Raw genomic sequence first — 20500 nt, forward strand, 5'->3', positions numbered from 1 at the left:
CCGATCTAACTAGTTGGGTAACACATGGAACCGCCCTTACTGATGTTGTATCTTTAGATGGATTATTAGAAAGGTTTATTCTTATTAGGTATTGGATGAAAGTCTCTCAAGGATAAACCCAAGTAAAATAACATAATCTATATTATCTATATAAACAAACTATTCCTTAAAAATTTAACACTTTACCTTTAAAATCTCTAATTTATCCTTTTAATTTATACTACTATCAAACATTTCATCCATGAAATTCCAAAACTACCCTTAAAAAAAATCTTACGCGTGTCCCTTCCCTTCCCTGAAGTTGCTCACATAGTATACCAAAATAACACACATGCGTTACTGAATTTGATAATTAATCAACATAAAAAAAACGCTCGCTCTAAAATTACAACGGTGGTTTGCACTTTCAGCCGTACTAAGAAACACTTGAGTTGAATCATACATTCACGTAATAACACGGTACCGCTACTTAACCAACGTTTTTTCCCAATGTCCTACTGCATCGTGCGAGTACAAGGCTAGTCTAAACTATATTCGATTCGCAACTATTAAAAAAACAAGAAGGAAAAAAAGAGTCTGTGACACCAAATGGATGTGCGTTGCCGGGCCTTTATTGAAAGTGGAAGGGTTTCTTTGAAATAGAAACACACTTGAGGAGTTGAGCTGTAACAGTAAACTAGTCAATATTTCATCACATTTTGTCTCTGTTATACACTACTTACTAACCAGAGACCCGAAATTTATCAAAATCCTAACAAACCAAACACCCCCAAATCTTCCTAATGGCGATTTCCGGTGACTTTAGGGTTTCAGCTGCATTAGGTCCTTCTCCTACTAATCCCATCCGCATTACTTCACCACCTAAGGTCTGTATATATCTTTACACACACATATATATATTTCAATAATTTATACTTATGTGCTCTTATATTTTCGGATCCTTTTTTAATCATTAATTGTTACTTTTAGTACTCTTTCGATGAAATTGAATTGTAAAGTAAAAATTAGGGTTTTGATTTGGGGATTTTTGGAATACTGCTACTTAGTGTTGTTTACTAGACCTAAGAATAATCGAGTTTTGACAGTAGCATTGTATATGTTATGCGAAGTTGAATCGTATCGTTATTTTTTGGAATACTGCTACTTAGTGTTGTTTACCAGTAACCGGTATTTACAGATTTCTTCTTGTTTTCGCCAGCCGGATTGAATCTGTTTGTTTTGAAATCTGAACCCAGGCCTGACTGATTCATTGGAGTAGTTTGATAATCCTAGTCTAGTCGTTTGAGGTTTTACACGCCATTTTTGGTTCCAGTAGAGCCATGTTTATTTTGTATATTCCGACTCCATATGCTGCAGCAAGCTCTTGTGCGATTGTGCCCCTTCGAAAGCAGCATTTTTGTTTCCGCAGAAGTTCAATCTCAAGTGATTATTGCACATAGTAATTAAACAATTTCTTCACTTACGCTCCCCAAAAGCAGCATTTCAATATTGGCAGAGTTTTGGTCTAAACGATATCTGCGCCCATTAGTGACGAAACTTAAGAAATGATGATAGTATTGTTTTGGGTTCATAATGATTTCTTTCCATTTTGAGTTGTTGGTTTCAGTTTGGTTTTGGGGAATTATCAAAATAAAAAACTGGACCTAACCGGTAACCAGTCTATTAAATCTTTTGTTTTCCTAGCTGGATTGAACTTCTCTTTTACGAAAGACTAAACCCAGAGCAGACTGATTCGTTTATTTTAGTTAATATAGTCTGGACCTAACCAGTAACCAGTATGTTAAATCTTTTGTTTTTCCTACCTGGATTGATCTTCTTTGTTATGAAAGACTAAACCCAAAGCAGACTGATCCGTTTAATATAGTTGTTATAGTCTGGTTGAATGTGAGGTTTTACATGCCATTTTGGTTCCAGTAGACCCATATTTATCTCGTAATTACTGACCCCTTTCTCAGCAGCAAGTTCTTATGCCCTCCTGAAAGCGTCATTTTCATAGTAAGTTTATGTTAAAATGATTATTTGCACATACTAACATTTTTGTTCAGTTGTGTACCTTTATGCTATGTCTGCAAAAAAAGCATTCCTTTTTGGCAGAATTTCAGTCTAACATGTTCACTTTGCCCCATTAGTAACACTTCTGTAATTTTTGGTGGTATTGATTTGGGTCCTTAAGAATCTCTTATTTGGTAGTCATTAAGGAGCATTTTTGGATATTTTGATCAATACCCGAATACTACGTACTGAACCATCGTTAGACTACTTCCTCTGCACAAAGTCAATTTGATTTTGAGACAGATCTAGCCTACGGATTCTTATGTTTCTGTGTATATGTGATGTACATTGTATATTCAGTTCTCGTAGTTACTTTTGAACAGAGCTCGCAGAGTCTTTCTTTACAGTTTAACTTTACCTAGCGGATTTGATCAAGAATAAGCCTTTAACACGTCTATTTCAACATTGATATCATGATATGGAACATCTGTGATCTGTATACCTAAATAATGCATCTTCTTCATTCATTTTAGTACATATTTATGTTTATTCTCAATCATGTATCCTTCTTGACTACAGGCCGATTCTGTTAATTTCCTAAATGGAGGATCGAGTCTTTCTAGAAGTATGCCTAAATGGTCAACTTCTATAGCATATATGCAGAGCACACGATGCCATGTTAAACGGCCACTTGGGATCATCAGTGACTATGAAATGTCCACAAGGTCCTTTAACCAGGATGCAGAAAGCTTCCTGTTGAATGCCATAAACATGAATTTCTTTGAGCGTTTGAGTTTAGCTTGGAAGATTATCTTTCCATCACCATCATTGATAAAGAACTCAAATGCAAACGTGGCCAAACAACGGTTGAAAATGATTCTGTTTTCTGACCGGTGTGCAGTGAGTGAGGAGGCAAAACAGAAGATAGTCAGCAATGTCGTCAATGCCCTTTCAGATTTTGTTGTGATTGAATCTCAAGACAAAGTCCAGCTTAGCGTCTCCACCGATCCTGCCCTTGGGACTATCTACTCAGTCACAGTGCCTGTGAGACGCGTGAAAGCAGAATATCAAGAAGAAGATGGGGAGGGAACGATTATGAATATGGAATACAAGGACAATGGAGCATCTTCTGGCTCGATGGATGTGACATTTGATTTTTATGTTCCTGAGTGAATGATTTTTGGTGTTTTAGGTGATCATGAAATTTGTTTGGTCGACTGTGAGGGTGATGCTTGAAATTTGTTATAATTTGTAGCAAACATTGTAAATATTTGATATATCTTGACTCGTTTTAGATGCTTTAAATTCAAATTTGACAGGTGATATCTTTCCACTTGATTTAGTTATGAGCACTTGAGCAATGATATTTCGAACTACCAATCACCTATCGGCTATAAGATGGAACTTTAAAATCACAGACTTGGTAAATATTTTTAAAACTTCATTATCTATCTTCTTTGCACCGGACTTTTTAAAGAAGAAAGGTGAAGATGGGGAGTCCATGTTAGGGTCTGAACTAGACCGTTTAAAAAAAATTGGTTGCATTAGTGGTTCACGCCTTCTCGGTTAAACCGGCCTGTCGATTCCGGTGTCAAAACCATGATAAAAATCAAGTAATGCAATTAGAAAGTCATTATCTATTTTCTTTTATTCCACAACTATCACAAATTGCTATACAAGTCTAACAATTGCAAATTCAGACGTCGTAATCTTTAACCTTTAACTGTAACATTAAAATAACTCAACTATCGCATATTACGTGTGTAAAAAGTACAATAAAACCTATATAAATTAATAAAATTAAAGATTTTTGCCAATTAGTTCTCTTGGGGCACTAGTTATGGTGTATTTAATGATCTTCAAGTTTCCTAAAATATAAATGTATGCATTTTTTATTCGCATAATAATGATAACCGTTAGTGCTCAGGGGCACTCGATCCTATTAACATGTCTCAGCCTCCCAAGAACACTTTTTAACAAATATTGAAATATTTTATCAGTTTAGCAAGATATTTATTATATCGATAGATTAATAATTTATTTATTTAAATAGGTTTTATGATGTAAATCTGATTAATGGTGAAATTTAGGATGGTCTAATAGCTTTAAAACTGATCATTTAAAAATAAACATGACAAGCGACAACATGACAAACAACAAGAACTCTTCATAACTTTTGTTGCAGTACGTGATGGCAATGGCCTAACTCTTAGGTACAATGAAAAGATTTAAATATAAAACAATATAAATTTGCATTTAAACAAAAAGTTGTGATTATCCATTTATATTAGTAGGCAGTTTTAAATTTTGAAGTCTTTTAATAAATATTAATTAAAAGTTTTGTGGAGACTCGAGACTAAGAGCATCTCTAAAGGAAAAAAAAGTTTTTAAAAGCTTTTAACATATAATAATTTGAATGATAATAATCTCTTGTATAAATAAAACAAAATTCCTATGATATCATTATTTTCTAGAGAATGCTTACTTGTCACTATAAGACTTTTTTATATTAATTAATTTCTTTTTATTTTCTTGATTTATGACATCATCCTATTTAAAGTTTAAATTATTTTCTAATTAATTTATGATTTTTATTTTTTTTTGCCTTAGTCTTATGTAAGTTAAATGTAACTATTTGGTTTATTTTTTTTCTTAAAACGACTATAAGTCAATTTTTACAAATTGTATTATCATCACTTTTCGTTTTAATGTTATCAATCAACCCATATATATTATATAAAAGACAATTGTTATGACAACATCATTTTCTAAATAAGCCCGAGTTGAACCCGGATTAATTAACTAATCTAACAGTAAGTTAAAATGGAAGTTAAATATTCAGTTTTGTCATTTTCCTTTTACATTACTATTCTATATTTCTATTATTTAATATCCATATTTTATTTGTAATTGCAATTTTTCCATATAAATATCCATATCAAACAAAACTTTTACTAGCATATTTAAAAGGATATAAAATGATATTACAATTACAAATACAAAAAGAAGGTTAAAAATAAAACTTGAGACGAGTAAAATAAAATATTGATTAAAAACTTTTAATCAATAGCTTGACGTTTCAAGCTTTATTAAAAATAACTTTTGTACCCAATGACAAATTTTTTTAAAGACTTTTTTCTTAAAAAAAGCTTTCCATAAAGCTTTCATTGGACATTGGAGTTGCTCTAAGACCATCTCCATCGGTAACTCAATTCTTGGTTGGTCTCCATAAAGGGGAAAGAATAAATATTAAATAAAGTGAAGCCAACCAACTTGAGCCAACTTTGGTATCTTCACCCACTGAAAGTCGGCACAGGTTTACACACAATTGCATCTATTATCTTTTTTCTTTTTAAATTTATAAATTCATTTTTATATAATTGAAGTTGTTCCAAAGATATATGTGCAATATATAAATTTTTTAAAAAAATATAAAATACATATTTCTTTATATAATGTATCATTATCTTTTAAAGTATGTAATATGTACATTACAATTTTTTATTTTACTTTGAATGACGCACGTAGATATAATGTTAGTAGATTTAATCTAAAATACATAATTTTTAGATATATTTTAAATAATACTAATTATGTTAAAATAATAGTTTAGTTGGGTTGTTAATGAGAATGTAAAAAAGAGGATTTGGTTGGGTTGGATTGAGTAACAAAGAGCAATTAGTATTATAATGAATAGTACCGTTGAGTTGGATTGTGGATGAATATGGTCTAATATATTGCAATTTCAAAAACAAATTAATTTTATTAGGTATTACTGTAATTTATACTCGTAAAGAGTTTTACATAACTACGTGTAATTTTAGTATCCCTAAAATGTATTCTACCCTCCATATTTTACAAAGTTATTCAAAAGTATTCAAAAATAGGGAGCGGGAAACCCTTTCTACAGTCAACAATTCCAAAACTCCGGCTGCTCCCTCACCCCTTCGGTCGCATCACCGCCGTCAGCCACCCATAGGTAACCCATATTGAATCTAATTTTACTTTAGGGTTTTAGTATGTTAGGTTAATAAGTTAATTTATTGATTATAAGACAAAGATATAGAATTTTGATTTGTATTAAATTTACTTTAGGGTTTTAGTATGTCTTATGTTCTAAATAAGCAAACTACTGCACTAATAAAATGTAACAAGATTGAATCAACAAGTTAGGTATCCAGTTTGGTGAATATATCGGTTAAAGTAGTTGCATAAATAGGTAATTAGCTGTTATTCAAACCGTAATGTAACTTGAGGGCTAAATAAATTCAACTGTTTCCAGTTAACAAAGATGGACGGAAGTTGTTTAAACTTCGATGAAAACCCAATTCAAGACGGTATTTCCAGAATCCGTTTTGCTCCAGAATCTAACAATCTTCTCATCTCATCTTGGGATACTGTAAGTAATCGTTTCTATTTGAAGTTTGTTTGTGTGTTTGCAATTCTTTTTGCTTTTATAGTTGATGTCAATAACTACTGATTTATGAATTCTTGCATTCATAGAATCTTAGATTGTACGATGTGGATCGATCTAAGCTGGTTTTTGAAGCTTCCGGGGAAGCTGCGCTTTTGGATTGTTGTTTCCAAGGGGAGGCGGCTGCATTTAGTGCTAATTCTGACTGTTCCATAATCAGGTACGTTTCGAGGTGTATGCTGTCCTTTTTTACAGAATGTCAGGTTTATACGTTTTAGGTATAATTAGTCGAGAGTTCAAATTTCGTACTCAAAATCTAGTAATAATTGTGCTTCTTGGTTCCGTTTTTGATATATTTTTTAAGGAAAAGTCAAAAACACCTTTTGTTTTGAACGGAAAACTGGGAACATTGATTGGTCACTAGCCCACCCGATCATCTCCACGTTATAATGATAGTAACAATTGTGGACCTTATGGTTGTCTTAAATGCAACTGAGCTCATCTTCAGTTACCAATGTAGGATTGTATGTTCGACCTTCATTAAATGCGTATATAGGTGACACTTGTACATTGAACTTATGGTGCAGCAACAAGATAAACTAATTTCGATAGAACAGCTGAATCTTGGTTAAAACTTCCCATTCTTTTCCTTAAATACTGACTCAAGAATACTGGAAATATCTTTTAGCTGTTGAACTCCTTAACATGTACTAAATTGATACGCTATTCAGTTTTTGTCCATCACATATTCATTTTACTTCTTTTGAATTTTGATTCAAGCAATACCCATCTATTGAATCATTTGTAGGTATGATTTGCACTCAGGTGTCAGCAATTTTTTTGGAAAGCATGATGATTTAGCCACTTCTGTTGAATATTCTGTTGAAACAGGTAAACCGTTAGTAGTTGTTATTTCCAAACTGCTAGTTGGAGAAGGGTACTAATTTAAAATCACAATTTAATAAGTTATAAATGGTTACTGTGAATAACGAACTCATATTTCACCTGTTTCTCCACTTCTTTTGTATCTGAATTTTTTGAAATATGCCTTCATTTCTGCAGGTCAAGTTATAACTGGTGGGTGGGATAAAAAGATAAAATGTTGGGATTCACGTTCAAATATGGCACTGACTTGTGAAAATACTGTTGATGTGGCTGTTAAATCTCTGTCCCTCAGGGGGTATATCGCAATGGTTGCTGTTGGAACATCAGTTAATTTGTATGATTTACGCAAATTCAGCAAATTATATAATAGCAGAGACTTTAACTTCCGAATTAAATGTGTTCGGCCATATCTTGATCGAGGTAACAAGTAATATATTTTCACGACCCTTATGGTACTTATGTATTGATGTTTAATGCTAGTAATTTATTTTCTAAGCTTAGTATGTTGACCAAATCTTCACCTTTTTTTTCTTTAAATTGTTCTGTTAAGACATACTGTAGGAATATCGTACAATGATAATTACTAGGCGACATTATTATTTTACAGATACTGCAAGGTTTAAACCTCTTGTTGCAAACTTGTACAGAAAGTAGTTGTTCTATGCCTATTGATCTACTTATCGTTCTTGTGTAAGAAAAGAATTATGTGGAATTTTTCAGACAGGGAAATATGGGTGGGTTGGGCAGGTTGGATGGCAAGTCAAAACATGATTGGCTTCAAGTGTGTAAGGATTGAAACAGGCTGGGCCAGGTTGCATTGTCCATTTGACCCACATACACTTCTTTTGTCCATTACTATTTTTTATAAATAACTGTGCATTAGTTATGAATAAAATAACAATGTTGTTATACCTTTGATCTAAATATCTGAGTAAATTAGTTTCGAAAGTTGTATGCACTTGAAATAAACTTAGGGTGACGTCCATCCTGTTTTACTGGTTTTCATAAAACCAAGACAATCAACGAGTCATTATTTTTCACATCTACTTCATATATTCATTTTAATACAGGATTTGCGGTTGGATCAGTTGAAGGACGTGCTGCATTGAAGTATTTCAATCCATCCAACCAAAACAATGATGGGTATGTTTATGCATCTTGCAACTACACAAGCTAAAGGTGTATACTTTGGATGTGGTACTCTATCCGGGCATGAAAATGAGTTACATTTTTCATTTTAAGCATCATTTAAATATTCATGTATAAATTGTGAATTTTACTTTTCCTTTTCCTTTGTAGATACACTTTTCTATGCCATCCAAAGGCAAAGGAGAAAAGGCATAACACTGCAGCTGTGAACGATATTGTTTTCAGTCCATCGTATGTTTTTCCCTTAAGTACTCAAAAATTATGAATCAGAGGTTTACAACTGATGATAGTTTTTTTTGTGATTAGGATTCACGGCGTATTTGTAACTGGTGACAATGACGGTTATGTCACGATATGGGATGCTCAAAGTAAAAAGAGAGTATTTGAGGTATGTTACATAATCCTACTATGAAGTTCTTTCCGAAATAAAGTAAAAATATCAATGGCATTCTGTATGTATTCAATTATAGGCAATCATAATTGGAAGTTTTTTTTTTTTTTTTTTGTCAAAAGGATTCATGGGGCTTGACACAGTTTTGATATTGTGTTATTTAGATGCTGAAGTTTGAAAACAGTATAGCTTCATTATCTTATAGCCGTGAAGGACGATTTTTGGCTGTTGCATCAAGCTACACATTCCAAGAAGCGAATGAACTGTTAGTATATATTCTCATGCCTTCTCTTGCTAGCTGCATTATTATTGTCATGCTGTTTAATCTGCCATACGCACAAGACATGCCTGGACATAAGCGTTACACCTGTGTTGTCTTAAAAAGGTTGAGACCTTTGTTAACCCTGTTGAGCCATTTACCCTATCTTACTGAGCCTATGCTGAATAACTAGCAGAGTAAATGTGACAAAATGGGTGGGTGGTCATCCAGGCTGGGTAACAGGTCAGAATGGGAATATACTAGTATGAGTCTATCGGGTCAGGTAGGTTAGGTAATCATTCAGACGGGTAATTTCTAATTCAAGTCAAACAGGTCAGGTGAGGATGACACATTGGCACTTTTTGTTAGATACTTGAATTTTATATATAAAATAATGTAATAGGCATGATTGTAGGGTTTAAGCAACCAAATACGTGTACATTGTTGACATTTGTTGATCTGTTATGCATGAGCTGTTTTAGCTTAATCCTTAAATTCTACCTTTTGACCTGTCCGGTAGTGATACACCTAGTACACTGTATTGTCCAAATCGAACAATGCTTTGGTAAATAGGCTTAAATTTCCACCTGTACAAGACTACAACAGAAAATAGATTATTTTTTTATCGCTTGTCCTCTCTACTCCTGGTTTGCATATGAATTTACCCTGGTAGCTTTATCTCTATCTTCCATTCTTGTCAAATACTTCCTTAGGGTATTATTGTTATCTGATCTTGAAATTTTATACAGGGAAATACCTCCAAAGATATACATACATCAAATGGATGAGCAATACATCGGTTCCTTTTCAGCTGGAAGGTCAAATTAGGTTAGTTTTTTTAAATCAAAATTACAAAGGTCAAATCTTCTGTACATAAATGTAACTTAGTTTTTTGGTTGAAGGGTGTCAGGAATGCATATTATTCTAAACTATTGGTTTTATGTCTTTGCAGCTTTTTGTTTGCTCAGTGATGAATCTGTTGTGTCTCTAGCTCATTTTCTTGTACAAAGGTTCAAAACTTGTCCCAGATTCATATCCTTCTCCAACCCCACAAGGTGGTGGTTGATTAATTTATCAGCTACGGCCATGTAATGCAAAGCGTGGAGCAAATGGCAGAAAAATAAATGACACCGGGGTAGTTTGTATTCATTCTTCCTGTATCGGTCTGTTGTTGGCAAGCGAGGTATCCTCAATCATTACATAGTGTTTGTATTATTGTATAGAGTCGTACTTGTTAGACTTTTATGAGTTGTGTTGAATTACACCAAAAACAAGGCGACTCTTAAGGTGACTCTTATTTGCTCCCGACTCTCGAGTCGGGGTGTGGCTCGGTCCGAGTCAAGGCGATCACTTACTCCTTCGAGTTAGGAGAAGAACAAATGAATCAATGGTTGTAGTTTTATACTTATGATGTCTAGATATAATATATTATTATATACTATACTTATGGTTTATACTTATGATGTCTAGATATTATATATTATTATATACTATACTTATGGTTTAGATCATTTTGTATATTATATATGTATTTTTGATTTTTAATACAGGGCTAGTTGGCTACCTACTAGTTTTGGTCTAATTGTACGCAACCTCTTGTACTGATAACTAGATAGACGATTTTCCGTTGTTGTATGTACAAGATAGTCATTAACACATTAGTGTAATCACGTTGAAAGTTAGGGGAGTTGATTGTATCAATCTTGTTTGAGATGAAAGTGCATTGAAATGTTTACTTTGTTAAGGGTGTTGACCTCTTTCAACCATTTCAAATGCATATGCAACTAAGTTATCGAGCCAAGATAAGTCGAAACATTGAAATGGATATGAGTACATGACCTCTAAACTTGATGCTCAAAAATGAAACACGCCTTTTGTTTTCAAGTTGAAACTTTAAGTAATTAACATGTTAACATGCAACGTCGGTTTAAGGTTTTTTGAGGCCTTAAACGAAATCAAATTTAGGAGCCTATTTCATTAACATACTAATTAAAGTAAAAAAAAAACGGATAACTAATTTATGCTGTTGAACCACTAGTAAAAAATCTGTAAAAGTTGATGAAAAAACAATAAGAGTGTTACTGTAATGCAAATTGTCTAATAATATGTGGCTCAAATTCCAAACATTAAGCCTATTATACAAAAAGAGAATGCCCTTTACATTGAGAATAGGATAACTTATCTACACGACTATACATTGAGAATAACACGACTATACATTGAGAATATAAGATAAAGGATCTTTTAAAGTTAGATCAACTTTATGGGATGAAGTTGGTTGGATCTTAACCATTGGATAAAAATTAAAGGTTAAAATTTAAATCTTAACCTTTGATTTCAATAGAAAGGCTAAGAATTGTACAACTTATATGTAAAAAAGTTTTTACACTTTTATTTTAATAGGTTGAAAGATGTGAAAGCTTTTCGAAGAAGTAAGAGCGCGTTTAGTTCGATAAAACACCCCTTATTTTTCATGTTTGTTTTCCATATAACAAGAAAAACAGAAAACGCATTCAAATTGCATTTTCCTAAAACAATTTTCCAAGAAAACAAAAATACTTGTTTTCACTTTTTGAACTAAAATTAGAAAACTACTTTTTTTTTTTTATTTTCGTTTTCTATTTTCTGTTTTCCAAACTAATAACATGCAGAAATAAAAAACAAAAACAAATGAATTTGAACATGTTTTTTTCCAAGTTGGAAAAATGAAAATTGCATCTTTTATTTTGAACGCGTTTTCAAAATTTCTAAAGGTTTTTCCTAAAAATGAAAAACTTTTTAATTTTTAAACTAGAAAATATTTTCTTGAACTAAACGCACCGAAGCTATTACTCTCTATGATTTAAAAAAAAAATTGTCAATAGTCTTTTGTGTGGATGACAAAAAAGGTGTTTTTATCACGTTATGTTAGTAATTTCTAATGTTGAAGCTTTTAGGGTTATAAAAAAAGAGATGTAAAGTCGTGTTATATTTGATAAGATAAATATAAAATAAGGGGGCTAATAGCAAAGAGAAAAGAAGCAGAGGGACGACAAAAAGCAAATAAAACTTAATCCAACGGCCAGGATATCACAATCCTTCGCATAACTTATAAACCCTAATAAAAAGCAAAAGACATCAATATATATAACAAGTAGCCCCAAGCTGGCGGTGGTGGTGGTGTAAAGTTTTATTTTGCAAAAATCAAAAGAAAAGAAGAAGAAGAATTGAAAGAAGAAGAAGAAGATGTCGGACGAAGAGCATCACTTCGAGTCAGGGGCAGATGCCGGCGCATCAAAAACTTTCCCACAGCAAGCTGGTGCTATCAGGAAGGGTGGTTACATCGTTATTAAGAATCGTGCTTGCAAGGTATTTTTTTTTTCTATTTATTATTTTTTTTTGTATTTTATATCTATATATATTTTTGTTAGAGTTTTAGATCTATTTTGATTTATTTTTATTTTAAGGTGTTGGATTAACTTTTGGTTATAGATTTGATAATATGTTTGTTAAGATCTGATGCTATTTGTTTAATATTTGTATGTATATGTCCATCTGTGTATATATATTTGTGTATATGTATGTTTATTTGTGTGTATGTGTCTATATATGTATGTGTGCATGATATATCTGTGTGTGTATGTATATAGTCAGGTATGTCTGTGTATATATGTATATGTATGTATATATTCTTGTGTGTGTGTATGTAATTATTCTGCTATGTGTTTGTATTTGTATGTTCAGGTATATGTGTGTATGCATTTATTCATGTATATGTGTGTGTATGTATTCAGGTATGTGTGTGTGTGTAAATTCAGGTAGATCTGTGTTGTATGTCTATTGTAGCTGTTATGTGGAGAACGTTTATGTAATTTTTTGTTGTAAAAAACTAATGTCGTGACCTGTTTACATAACTCCATGTGATATATTGAGAGTGGTTTGACTTGTATTATTGCGACAAGCGATTTGTGTGATGGCAAATATATGATATACTGTTTGATGTATTACCACTCACTCATACAGATCTACGAGCAATGGTTATCCACTTTGAGTGCGTGTTGTTTGAGCTTGTCATGGATGTTTGTGACGGAAAATTATGTCGTTGCAGATTGTGATAGATTGATATTTATGTTTATCAGCCTGTTTCATGACTTGAATATGTAAATCGTTGCTGCAGGTTGTGGAAGTGTCAACATCAAAGACTGGCAAGCATGGTCACGCCAAATGTCATTTCGTTGCACTTGATATCTTCAATGGAAAGAAACTTGAGGATATTGTTCCTTCTTCGCACAATTGCGATGTATGTTTTGTGTTTTCATTGACAAGTTATTATCAAACTACTTTTGTTTTGTGTTTTTTTGATTTATGGTCTTACCTATGATGAAATTATTGATTGCAGGTTCCAAATGTTAGCCGTACTGACTACCAGCTCATTGATATTTCTGAGGATGATTATGTATGTGTTCCTTGTTTTTCTCTAATTCCTTTACTCTACTGTATAGTTTGTAGATGCTGATACTGTACTTGATTTCTGTATAGGTGAGTCTATTGACTGAGAGTGGTGGTACCAAGGATGACCTCAAGCTTCCAACTGATGACGCTCTACTCAAGCAGGTTAGCATGTACAACTTATTAATGTCGGTTTCATCTCCTATTGTTTAACACTCCCACCACATCGAAATTACCATCTTTTGACTTGGCAATTTGTCTTATAGAGAGTGATTATGATTATTTGTTAAATGTACAAATACAAGGGTGGTGGTCTGATAGGTGAAAATACCTGGACCCAAAAATAATATCCCTCTTGTGGCCACTGAAGTTCACCTCCGATGCCTATGGGCTATCTGCATAGTGGGTGGTCGCCCTAGAATTGGTTGGCTCCTAAAGGGGGGCAGATACCTTGGATTACCGATTACCAAATTAAAATAAAATGTTTTAATGATGCTAATTCTGTTTTTTTAAACCAAAACTAGGTATGTTTGAAATGATGATCATGGTCAAATAAGCAAGTTTAATTTAGATGTTTCTAATTTGATCTTGTTGACACAAATGTTAAGCTTTGTTGAAAGATTGCTTATTTCTATAGTAATTGTAAGGGTTCTTACATATGTACATTAGTATGTATAATGATTTTTATATTTGTAAAACGTGAGAGATTTGGTGAATATTTTCATGTTATGCTCATCATTGCATACTAGATAAGTGTTGAAATCGTTTGCAGATTAAGGATGGTTTTGAGGAAGGAAAGGACCTTGTTGTGACAGTCATGTCTGCCATGGGTGAAGAGCAAATCTGTGCCATCAAGGATATTGGTCCCAAGTAAAATGAGCTTCTGGAAAAATACTTGTTGAAAAGGGCAAGACTTACTTTTAGATTTACTATATATGGTTTTTGAGCAGTTAATGGCTTATTCAGAAACATATACTGGATTTATGGTGGTTATTTGATGTCTATTAGGGTTTATGCAGCTCCTAGTTTTATTTCAGTTTCTATGTGTTTTCAAGATTTTGGCTGTTAGGGAGAAGGATATGTACACTTCGCATCTCATTTGTTGGGAAGCCACTTGTGTGAACTTATGAAGTGCCTATCTTTGTTCTTTTGGCCTGTCTTTCTAGGTTTCAACTATTATGCTATTAAGTATTTTCTTTCCTCTATGTGATTAATCATTATATCTTTGATTTTAGGCGTTCAATTTAAAATTAAATATAACGATATACGTTATCCGGGCGTTGCCTCGAGAGACATTATATGAATTGTGTTCCGTACTATTTAAAAAATTACTACATACTTTTAGTAACATTATATTGCTCAAAACATGAGTTGATATTGATTTTTTTTAATGAGTAACTAATTATAAATTAAAAAAATCGATATTATATTTTTATAATAGAGTAATATTATATATAAATTCTAAAAGATAATAAGTATGCAAGTAGAATATTTAAAATAAAAATACAAATTAATAATACAAACATAGTTAAAGCTAATTTGCCAAATCATTGAAAATAAAAAGTGAAACAAAATAATCCATAATAATAAAACATTAACCGAAATAACATTGAAACTAATAAGTATTGCAAACAAATTTTTTAGAGATAGTTAGGTGTATATATTCAAAACATACACCCTACTGTTATATGTATATATATATATGTAATAGTTCACTTATGATAGGATGAGATAATTTTTAAAATGTTACAAATTTAAAAAAAAATATATGCAATTAAATTAAATGATCATTGTAAACAAACTGGAAACAATTTAAAAAATCATAACATAATTTGTCAAGCCCAAAATTATGAATATAAGATGGTGTAAAAGAAAATAAAGTTGGCCCATTAAGAAAGTAAAAACGGGTCGAAAGAAATAAAATGGTCTGTTACTATTCTTTGTACGCATTTCCGTATATTTGTTTTTAATATATATATTAATAGTTTATATTAAAAATATTTTAATAGTTTTAAGTCTAAGATATTTATCATTACTAATGTAGTGCCACATCTGCAACGATATGTTGCTTTGACGCCTGTTCGTTGTATCTTGTTTTACTCTTTGATTATTCAACCTGTCCTCTTTGTTCTGCATAGGAGTTCCAACTTTTCAGGTGTACATTACAAAGGTCTTTAATTCGACTGGTCTGCTATTAATAAAAAGGTTAGAGAGCCAAATTTAAATGAATCTGTAACTATACAAAAACAGAGAATTCGTCTGATGACAATGAGATGTTAACTAACCTAGTAAATTAATGAAAAGGTAAGAGGGCGGCCAATTTTCAAAATTAAAATGGCCAAAAGTTAATTAAAATGGCCAAATGTATTTCCAAATTCTGATGATATTTATTATTATGAATGTGTAAAATTGCATGATACAACAACAAAGAGCAGAAGTGCAGATGCCCAACACTCGGTTTTGTGAAAAAATATAGTTGCAGAATGCACTTTGATGATCATTTTATGAAACATAACGGATAATTGTTCCAAGCCAATCTTCTGGGATTTCCTCTCTCAATTTGCCGCTTAGGGCTGTCAACGAGTGTTTCGTTGCTGCCTGTAAAGAGAAAAATACTCACAGTGAATAATGGCTATACAAACTTACAAAGTAATGAAGAAATAAATGGATTATATGTACCTTCACAATATACACATCAATCCCAAGTTTAGCAATCAATGCGGCTTCAGATATTTTAGTTACCATCCCCCCTGTTGTATCATGGGATGCTACACTAATCTCAACTGTTACATAAAAAGTCATAAATCAAATTTTAGTCATATATGCCCCTTGAAGATTACAGCAGTATATATTCTGGTAAACCACTCATCATCATGTCTGAGAGGGACTTTTGAATAACATAGAATCGGACTTTATTCCGGTTCCCAAATCTAGAAAAAAGAAACAATTAACAAAATTTGAAAGTTGATTTTAATTTTAGAAACTTTTCATAGTTGCTTTCTAGATTTGGGAATTAAGTAAAGTTCGTTTTTATTGTGCAAAAAACCCTTTTTGAGAAGGTAAAATTTTTTATTATGTTTTAAGACTTGCGCATACAAGATTATATAAGAACCAAATAACATAAAACCAAATAAGAATCTGAATAACATCCACAAACAGAGACCAAAACCGGCTGAAAATCCATTAATATCAGAACAAACACGGAGAAAGGTTTGTGGAGAGATGCAAATACATGTATTGTGAGTCCTACGATTCAATGAACAAAATAGTTTGCTAGATTTTTAGGCTACAAAGATGGAAGCAACGAAAAATATATTATCCAGATTTCTCTCACTTTGAAGAGAAACAATTTCTGTCATATCCTTATTACCATTCTTTATACTTCGACCTACCAAATATCCCTAAGATAATCGTATCATCCCCTAGTTGCCATATATCTTAGACTAGATTTAGTTATCTGCCAATCATCAATCCTTATTGAAGAGTCGCATAAAATTCCATTTTGTAATTGTGTTCAAGATAATTCACAAACGGTTAAGAAATGCTAACCTTGCTTAGTGCCTTCAAATGTTGGTTTTACAACGGACCAGCTGCCATCTTCACGTACAGCTGTCATTGCCATCATCAGATCAAGTCGAATACTGATATAAACATGAATCATGGTTATGATACATATATGGAAGTGGAGGTAAAAGGTGTGCTCACCAATCTCCCTGAGGAGTATGGCATTAGGTTCTGAGGGAGGACGATCATATACTCCAGAAACATCTGTCTTCATTGCTTGTTATATAGGAAAACTTGCAGATAATATGACTACAAAAATGACTATGACAACAAAAATGACAGATGCACATCCTGGAATGCTACGTTTAGCTGAAACTGAGCATATTAACCTTTCACAAAAACAGGCTCACCCAATATATAAATCTAACTTTTTTGGTTTCAAGCTATTGATATTGCAGAAAAAAAAAAGTACAATGGCTAAGGATACAAGGAAAACAACGAATTGAGGCCTCAGGTGGGCTGCCAGATGGCTTATGATTACATCTCCACTTAATATAGTGCAACCCTGGAACAATTAGAAACAAATGCTAATCAATATAATCGTTGGCATACACAAAGTCTCTTATTAGACACCACATACCAGTGATTCATCAAGAACAGCATCACCGTGCAGAACCTAGATCACAATTACCGAGCAGAATTACCATTAATATGATAATCTATGGAAAATAGTACGATATAGTGAGAAACTTAAAACTTACTGGAACAAAACCAGAGTCAAGAGCCTCAACCACATTCGACACATCAGCAGAAACTATCTGTAACAGCATAAGCCTTTTCAGTGTTTTGTTTTTCACATTTAAAAGACTAAAAGGTGCAAAAGGAAAGTTTATAAGCACATCCTGACATTTCTTTGACGGGTTGACCATCCACATGAAAATGGAGACATTGCAACTGACGGAATACCCTCTGCAAAAACCAATAAACAAAAGTAAGAGATAACATCAACCACATGTCTTCAATAGTAAAGATACCTGAAAACATTGTATAAAAGTTATATAATATATACATAAAGAGGAAGAATAACTAGCAAGCTAATACTAGTAACCAAGTTCTACCTCTTGCAAGAGCTCTAACTATTTCAAGATTGAGCGAAGTTACCTAATAACATGAGATACATTAGACATAATCTGAGCACTAAATGTAGATTCTCTTCGACATCAAAGGGAAAAAGGAGACGTAGATTATAGATTATAATATAATGGCAATGAAGGTTAAGTGTAAAAGAGTGGACCACAAAGTCTTTAGATAAACTCGATAATAAAACAGAGAATATCGCCATGTACCAAATCACAGCACCTGGACTTTGACAGAGAGAATCAGATCATGCGACACGGATTGTTCAAGTGGCCAGGACTTTGCTCAGAGGAACGACTAGCACTATTAAGTGCCAAATAGTTTTGGCATTATTAGTACTGTCGGGTTTCACTTTATAAGTTGGACTTGATTCAAGCAAAGAATAATTACTAGTATAGGATGAGGTATTAATAAATATTCAGTTCAGATTGCCTAAGAAACCATAATGAAAAGTTGCTGTTAAAAGAGAAGAGCTTACCGAAATACGAGTGGCAACAAAACCTGCTTTCACAAGAGGTTGATTTAGCCCCCCTTTATGAACACCGGATTTGCTAGCTTGAAAGTGACCAAAAGAACCTAAGACACAAGATAAGTGGAGATAATGTTTTACTAACGTTATGGAACATAGCCAATAGAATAAATAACTAACAAGATTCTTAACTGACCCGCGCCATGAATAACAACGAAATTGTGGTAATGTAAAACCTGCTGTCCCGCAAAATCATCAACTCTACTTAGAGTTTCTGAAATTCCAGGTCTTTTGCTCCAGTCCATCTCAAGTACGGGCCCAGGTGAAAAAGATTTAGACATGATCATTGCCTCCCGCAATTGTGAAGAAACTGTAATGAGGTCGTCTTCATTGATCTTTTCAAAGTCATTTTTGCATGTAATTGCAGCACCTCCTATATTAAATTCACACATAAAGAGCTACCAATCAGTAGGAAATGCAGATAAATCTGCAAAGAAGTTGGGCATCACAAAATTCGATTTAAGAGGTACATAGCCCTGTTGAATGATAACTTTGTTTCTTCACAAACGCTCATCACCAGAAACAAGTCTATAGTAGCAGCATTAATTTCTCTTTACATCAATATGTAAGAGAACCAAATTTCGAAATGAACAAATTTTGTGGGCAAAAATTCCGACATAATAGTAATAAACACTAGGCTAAAAAGTGAATTAACCTACTAAGCATGAGGAATGAATTAATCAACACTAGGCTAAATAAGGTATAGAAATAAAAAGAAAAGGGGTGGGGGGATGTAATTAGCTGAAGCTGACCGAGTTTGACGATGCAACGGATTGGGGATTTAAGTTTGATTTCCTCCTCCTTCTTTTCCATTCTTCAGTCCTGTTGAAATATGTCAATCCTTGCTTATTATCATATCCTTAATTCTTATTTTCTATGTTGAGTACTGTGTAGGTACTTGGACTAAAGGAGCCAAACTTATCAAAGAAGGACTGTATATGTCAAGCTGGATATTCCTGAAGTAACCTTTGGACTATATTCATTCAAAAAAAGAAGATCAAGATCAGAGTGTCAACTTATCTAAACTTGGAGGACTTATTATGTATTTTGAGTGATGAGATTGTTGTTCATATGTGGCCTTATATACACATCTCTGTCACTTAACTATTCATTTATTCGACACTCTCTTTTGTGACAGTACGATGTAGTATTCCATGATTGTTCGTTTGAATCATTCCTCTTTTATATTTTCCGTTAGAATATTGTACTAAAACCTTTTTGTAAATAAGTTTCTTTATCAATTCAATCAATCATTCAGCTGCGTAATTATTAGCCTTATTTCTTTATAAAAGTTTTCATGGTATCAGAGCCAGGTTCCTTCAAATTTAATCAATTGATTTTCGTTATCTCAAACTCTTCTTAGGATTTGGGATCATCATTGATTGAAAATATTAAAACTTTCCCAATATTAAAGATTCTGCTCCTTTGTTTTTTAGGGTTTGGATTATTATTTCATATATAATCAGAATTATATTGATTCTCTGTGTTGGGCTCAATCTTCTTAGATTCTGAGCTTGACCATTGAAGAATCTTTTTTTCTTTGTCCCTGGATACATATTTCAGTCCCGATTTAAGTATTAAGGAATTATTGTTGGCGACCCCACTGTAAGTTATCTTCTCCTACCCATATCAGTAGCAAATAACCCTTACTTGAAGTGCTTTAAGTCTTGGGAGTTTGGCCTATAGGTTGGGACCCCTACTTGGTTAAATTCAGTGTTGCCCTTTCTTTTTTTTTTTTCTGCATTCTTGTTTGAATCTGGTTGTTTGTCTTTTTTCTTGTAGTATTATTGTTTTTTTGCTTGCCTGCTAAGT

General features: G+C 32.8%; 4 protein-coding genes across 4 annotated transcripts; 3 read left to right on the forward strand and 1 right to left on the reverse strand.

Moving 5' to 3' along the window:
* The first annotated feature begins 680 nt into the window (after positions 1 to 680).
* Positions 681 to 3297, forward strand: LOC122609614 (cell division topological specificity factor homolog, chloroplastic). Its single transcript, XM_043782614.1, has 2 exons — positions 681 to 866; positions 2572 to 3297. The coding sequence occupies exons 1-2, from the start codon at positions 783 to 785 to the stop codon at positions 3163 to 3165; spliced, it is 678 nt and encodes a 225-aa protein (XP_043638549.1). The 5' UTR covers positions 681 to 782; the 3' UTR covers positions 3166 to 3297.
* Positions 3298 to 5844: 2547 nt separating this feature from the next.
* Positions 5845 to 10544, forward strand: LOC122600826 (mitotic checkpoint protein BUB3.3). The gene is made up of 11 exons (XM_043773601.1): positions 5845 to 5971; positions 6275 to 6391; positions 6496 to 6626; positions 7215 to 7297; positions 7469 to 7711; positions 8362 to 8434; positions 8591 to 8671; positions 8747 to 8828; positions 8996 to 9096; positions 9840 to 9918; positions 10043 to 10544. The coding sequence occupies exons 2-10, from the start codon at positions 6284 to 6286 to the stop codon at positions 9916 to 9918; spliced, it is 981 nt and encodes a 326-aa protein (XP_043629536.1). The 5' UTR covers positions 5845 to 5971; positions 6275 to 6283; the 3' UTR covers positions 10043 to 10544.
* A 1674-nt stretch (positions 10545 to 12218) lies between these two features.
* Positions 12219 to 14723, forward strand: LOC122600832 (eukaryotic translation initiation factor 5A). Its single transcript, XM_043773610.1, has 5 exons — positions 12219 to 12438; positions 13247 to 13369; positions 13469 to 13525; positions 13609 to 13683; positions 14291 to 14723. The coding sequence occupies exons 1-5, from the start codon at positions 12316 to 12318 to the stop codon at positions 14390 to 14392; spliced, it is 480 nt and encodes a 159-aa protein (XP_043629545.1). The 5' UTR covers positions 12219 to 12315; the 3' UTR covers positions 14393 to 14723.
* A 1160-nt stretch (positions 14724 to 15883) lies between these two features.
* On the reverse strand, positions 15884 to 19565 carry LOC122606880 (isopentenyl phosphate kinase). The gene is made up of 12 exons (XM_043779765.1): positions 19441 to 19565; positions 18825 to 19061; positions 18638 to 18735; positions 18141 to 18183; positions 17930 to 17991; positions 17784 to 17840; positions 17663 to 17698; positions 17510 to 17587; positions 17224 to 17290; positions 17068 to 17127; positions 16198 to 16301; positions 15884 to 16116 (listed from the first exon to the last, which is right to left on the reverse strand). The coding sequence occupies exons 1-12, from the start codon at positions 19499 to 19501 to the stop codon at positions 16021 to 16023; spliced, it is 999 nt and encodes a 332-aa protein (XP_043635700.1). The 5' UTR covers positions 19502 to 19565; the 3' UTR covers positions 15884 to 16020.
* Between the last annotated feature and the right edge of the window lie 935 nt (positions 19566 to 20500).

The sequence above is a fragment of the Erigeron canadensis genome, chromosome 1 (genome assembly GCF_010389155.1).
Source record: "Erigeron canadensis isolate Cc75 chromosome 1, C_canadensis_v1, whole genome shotgun sequence".
NCBI classification, from domain to species: domain Eukaryota; kingdom Viridiplantae; phylum Streptophyta; class Magnoliopsida; order Asterales; family Asteraceae; genus Erigeron; species Erigeron canadensis.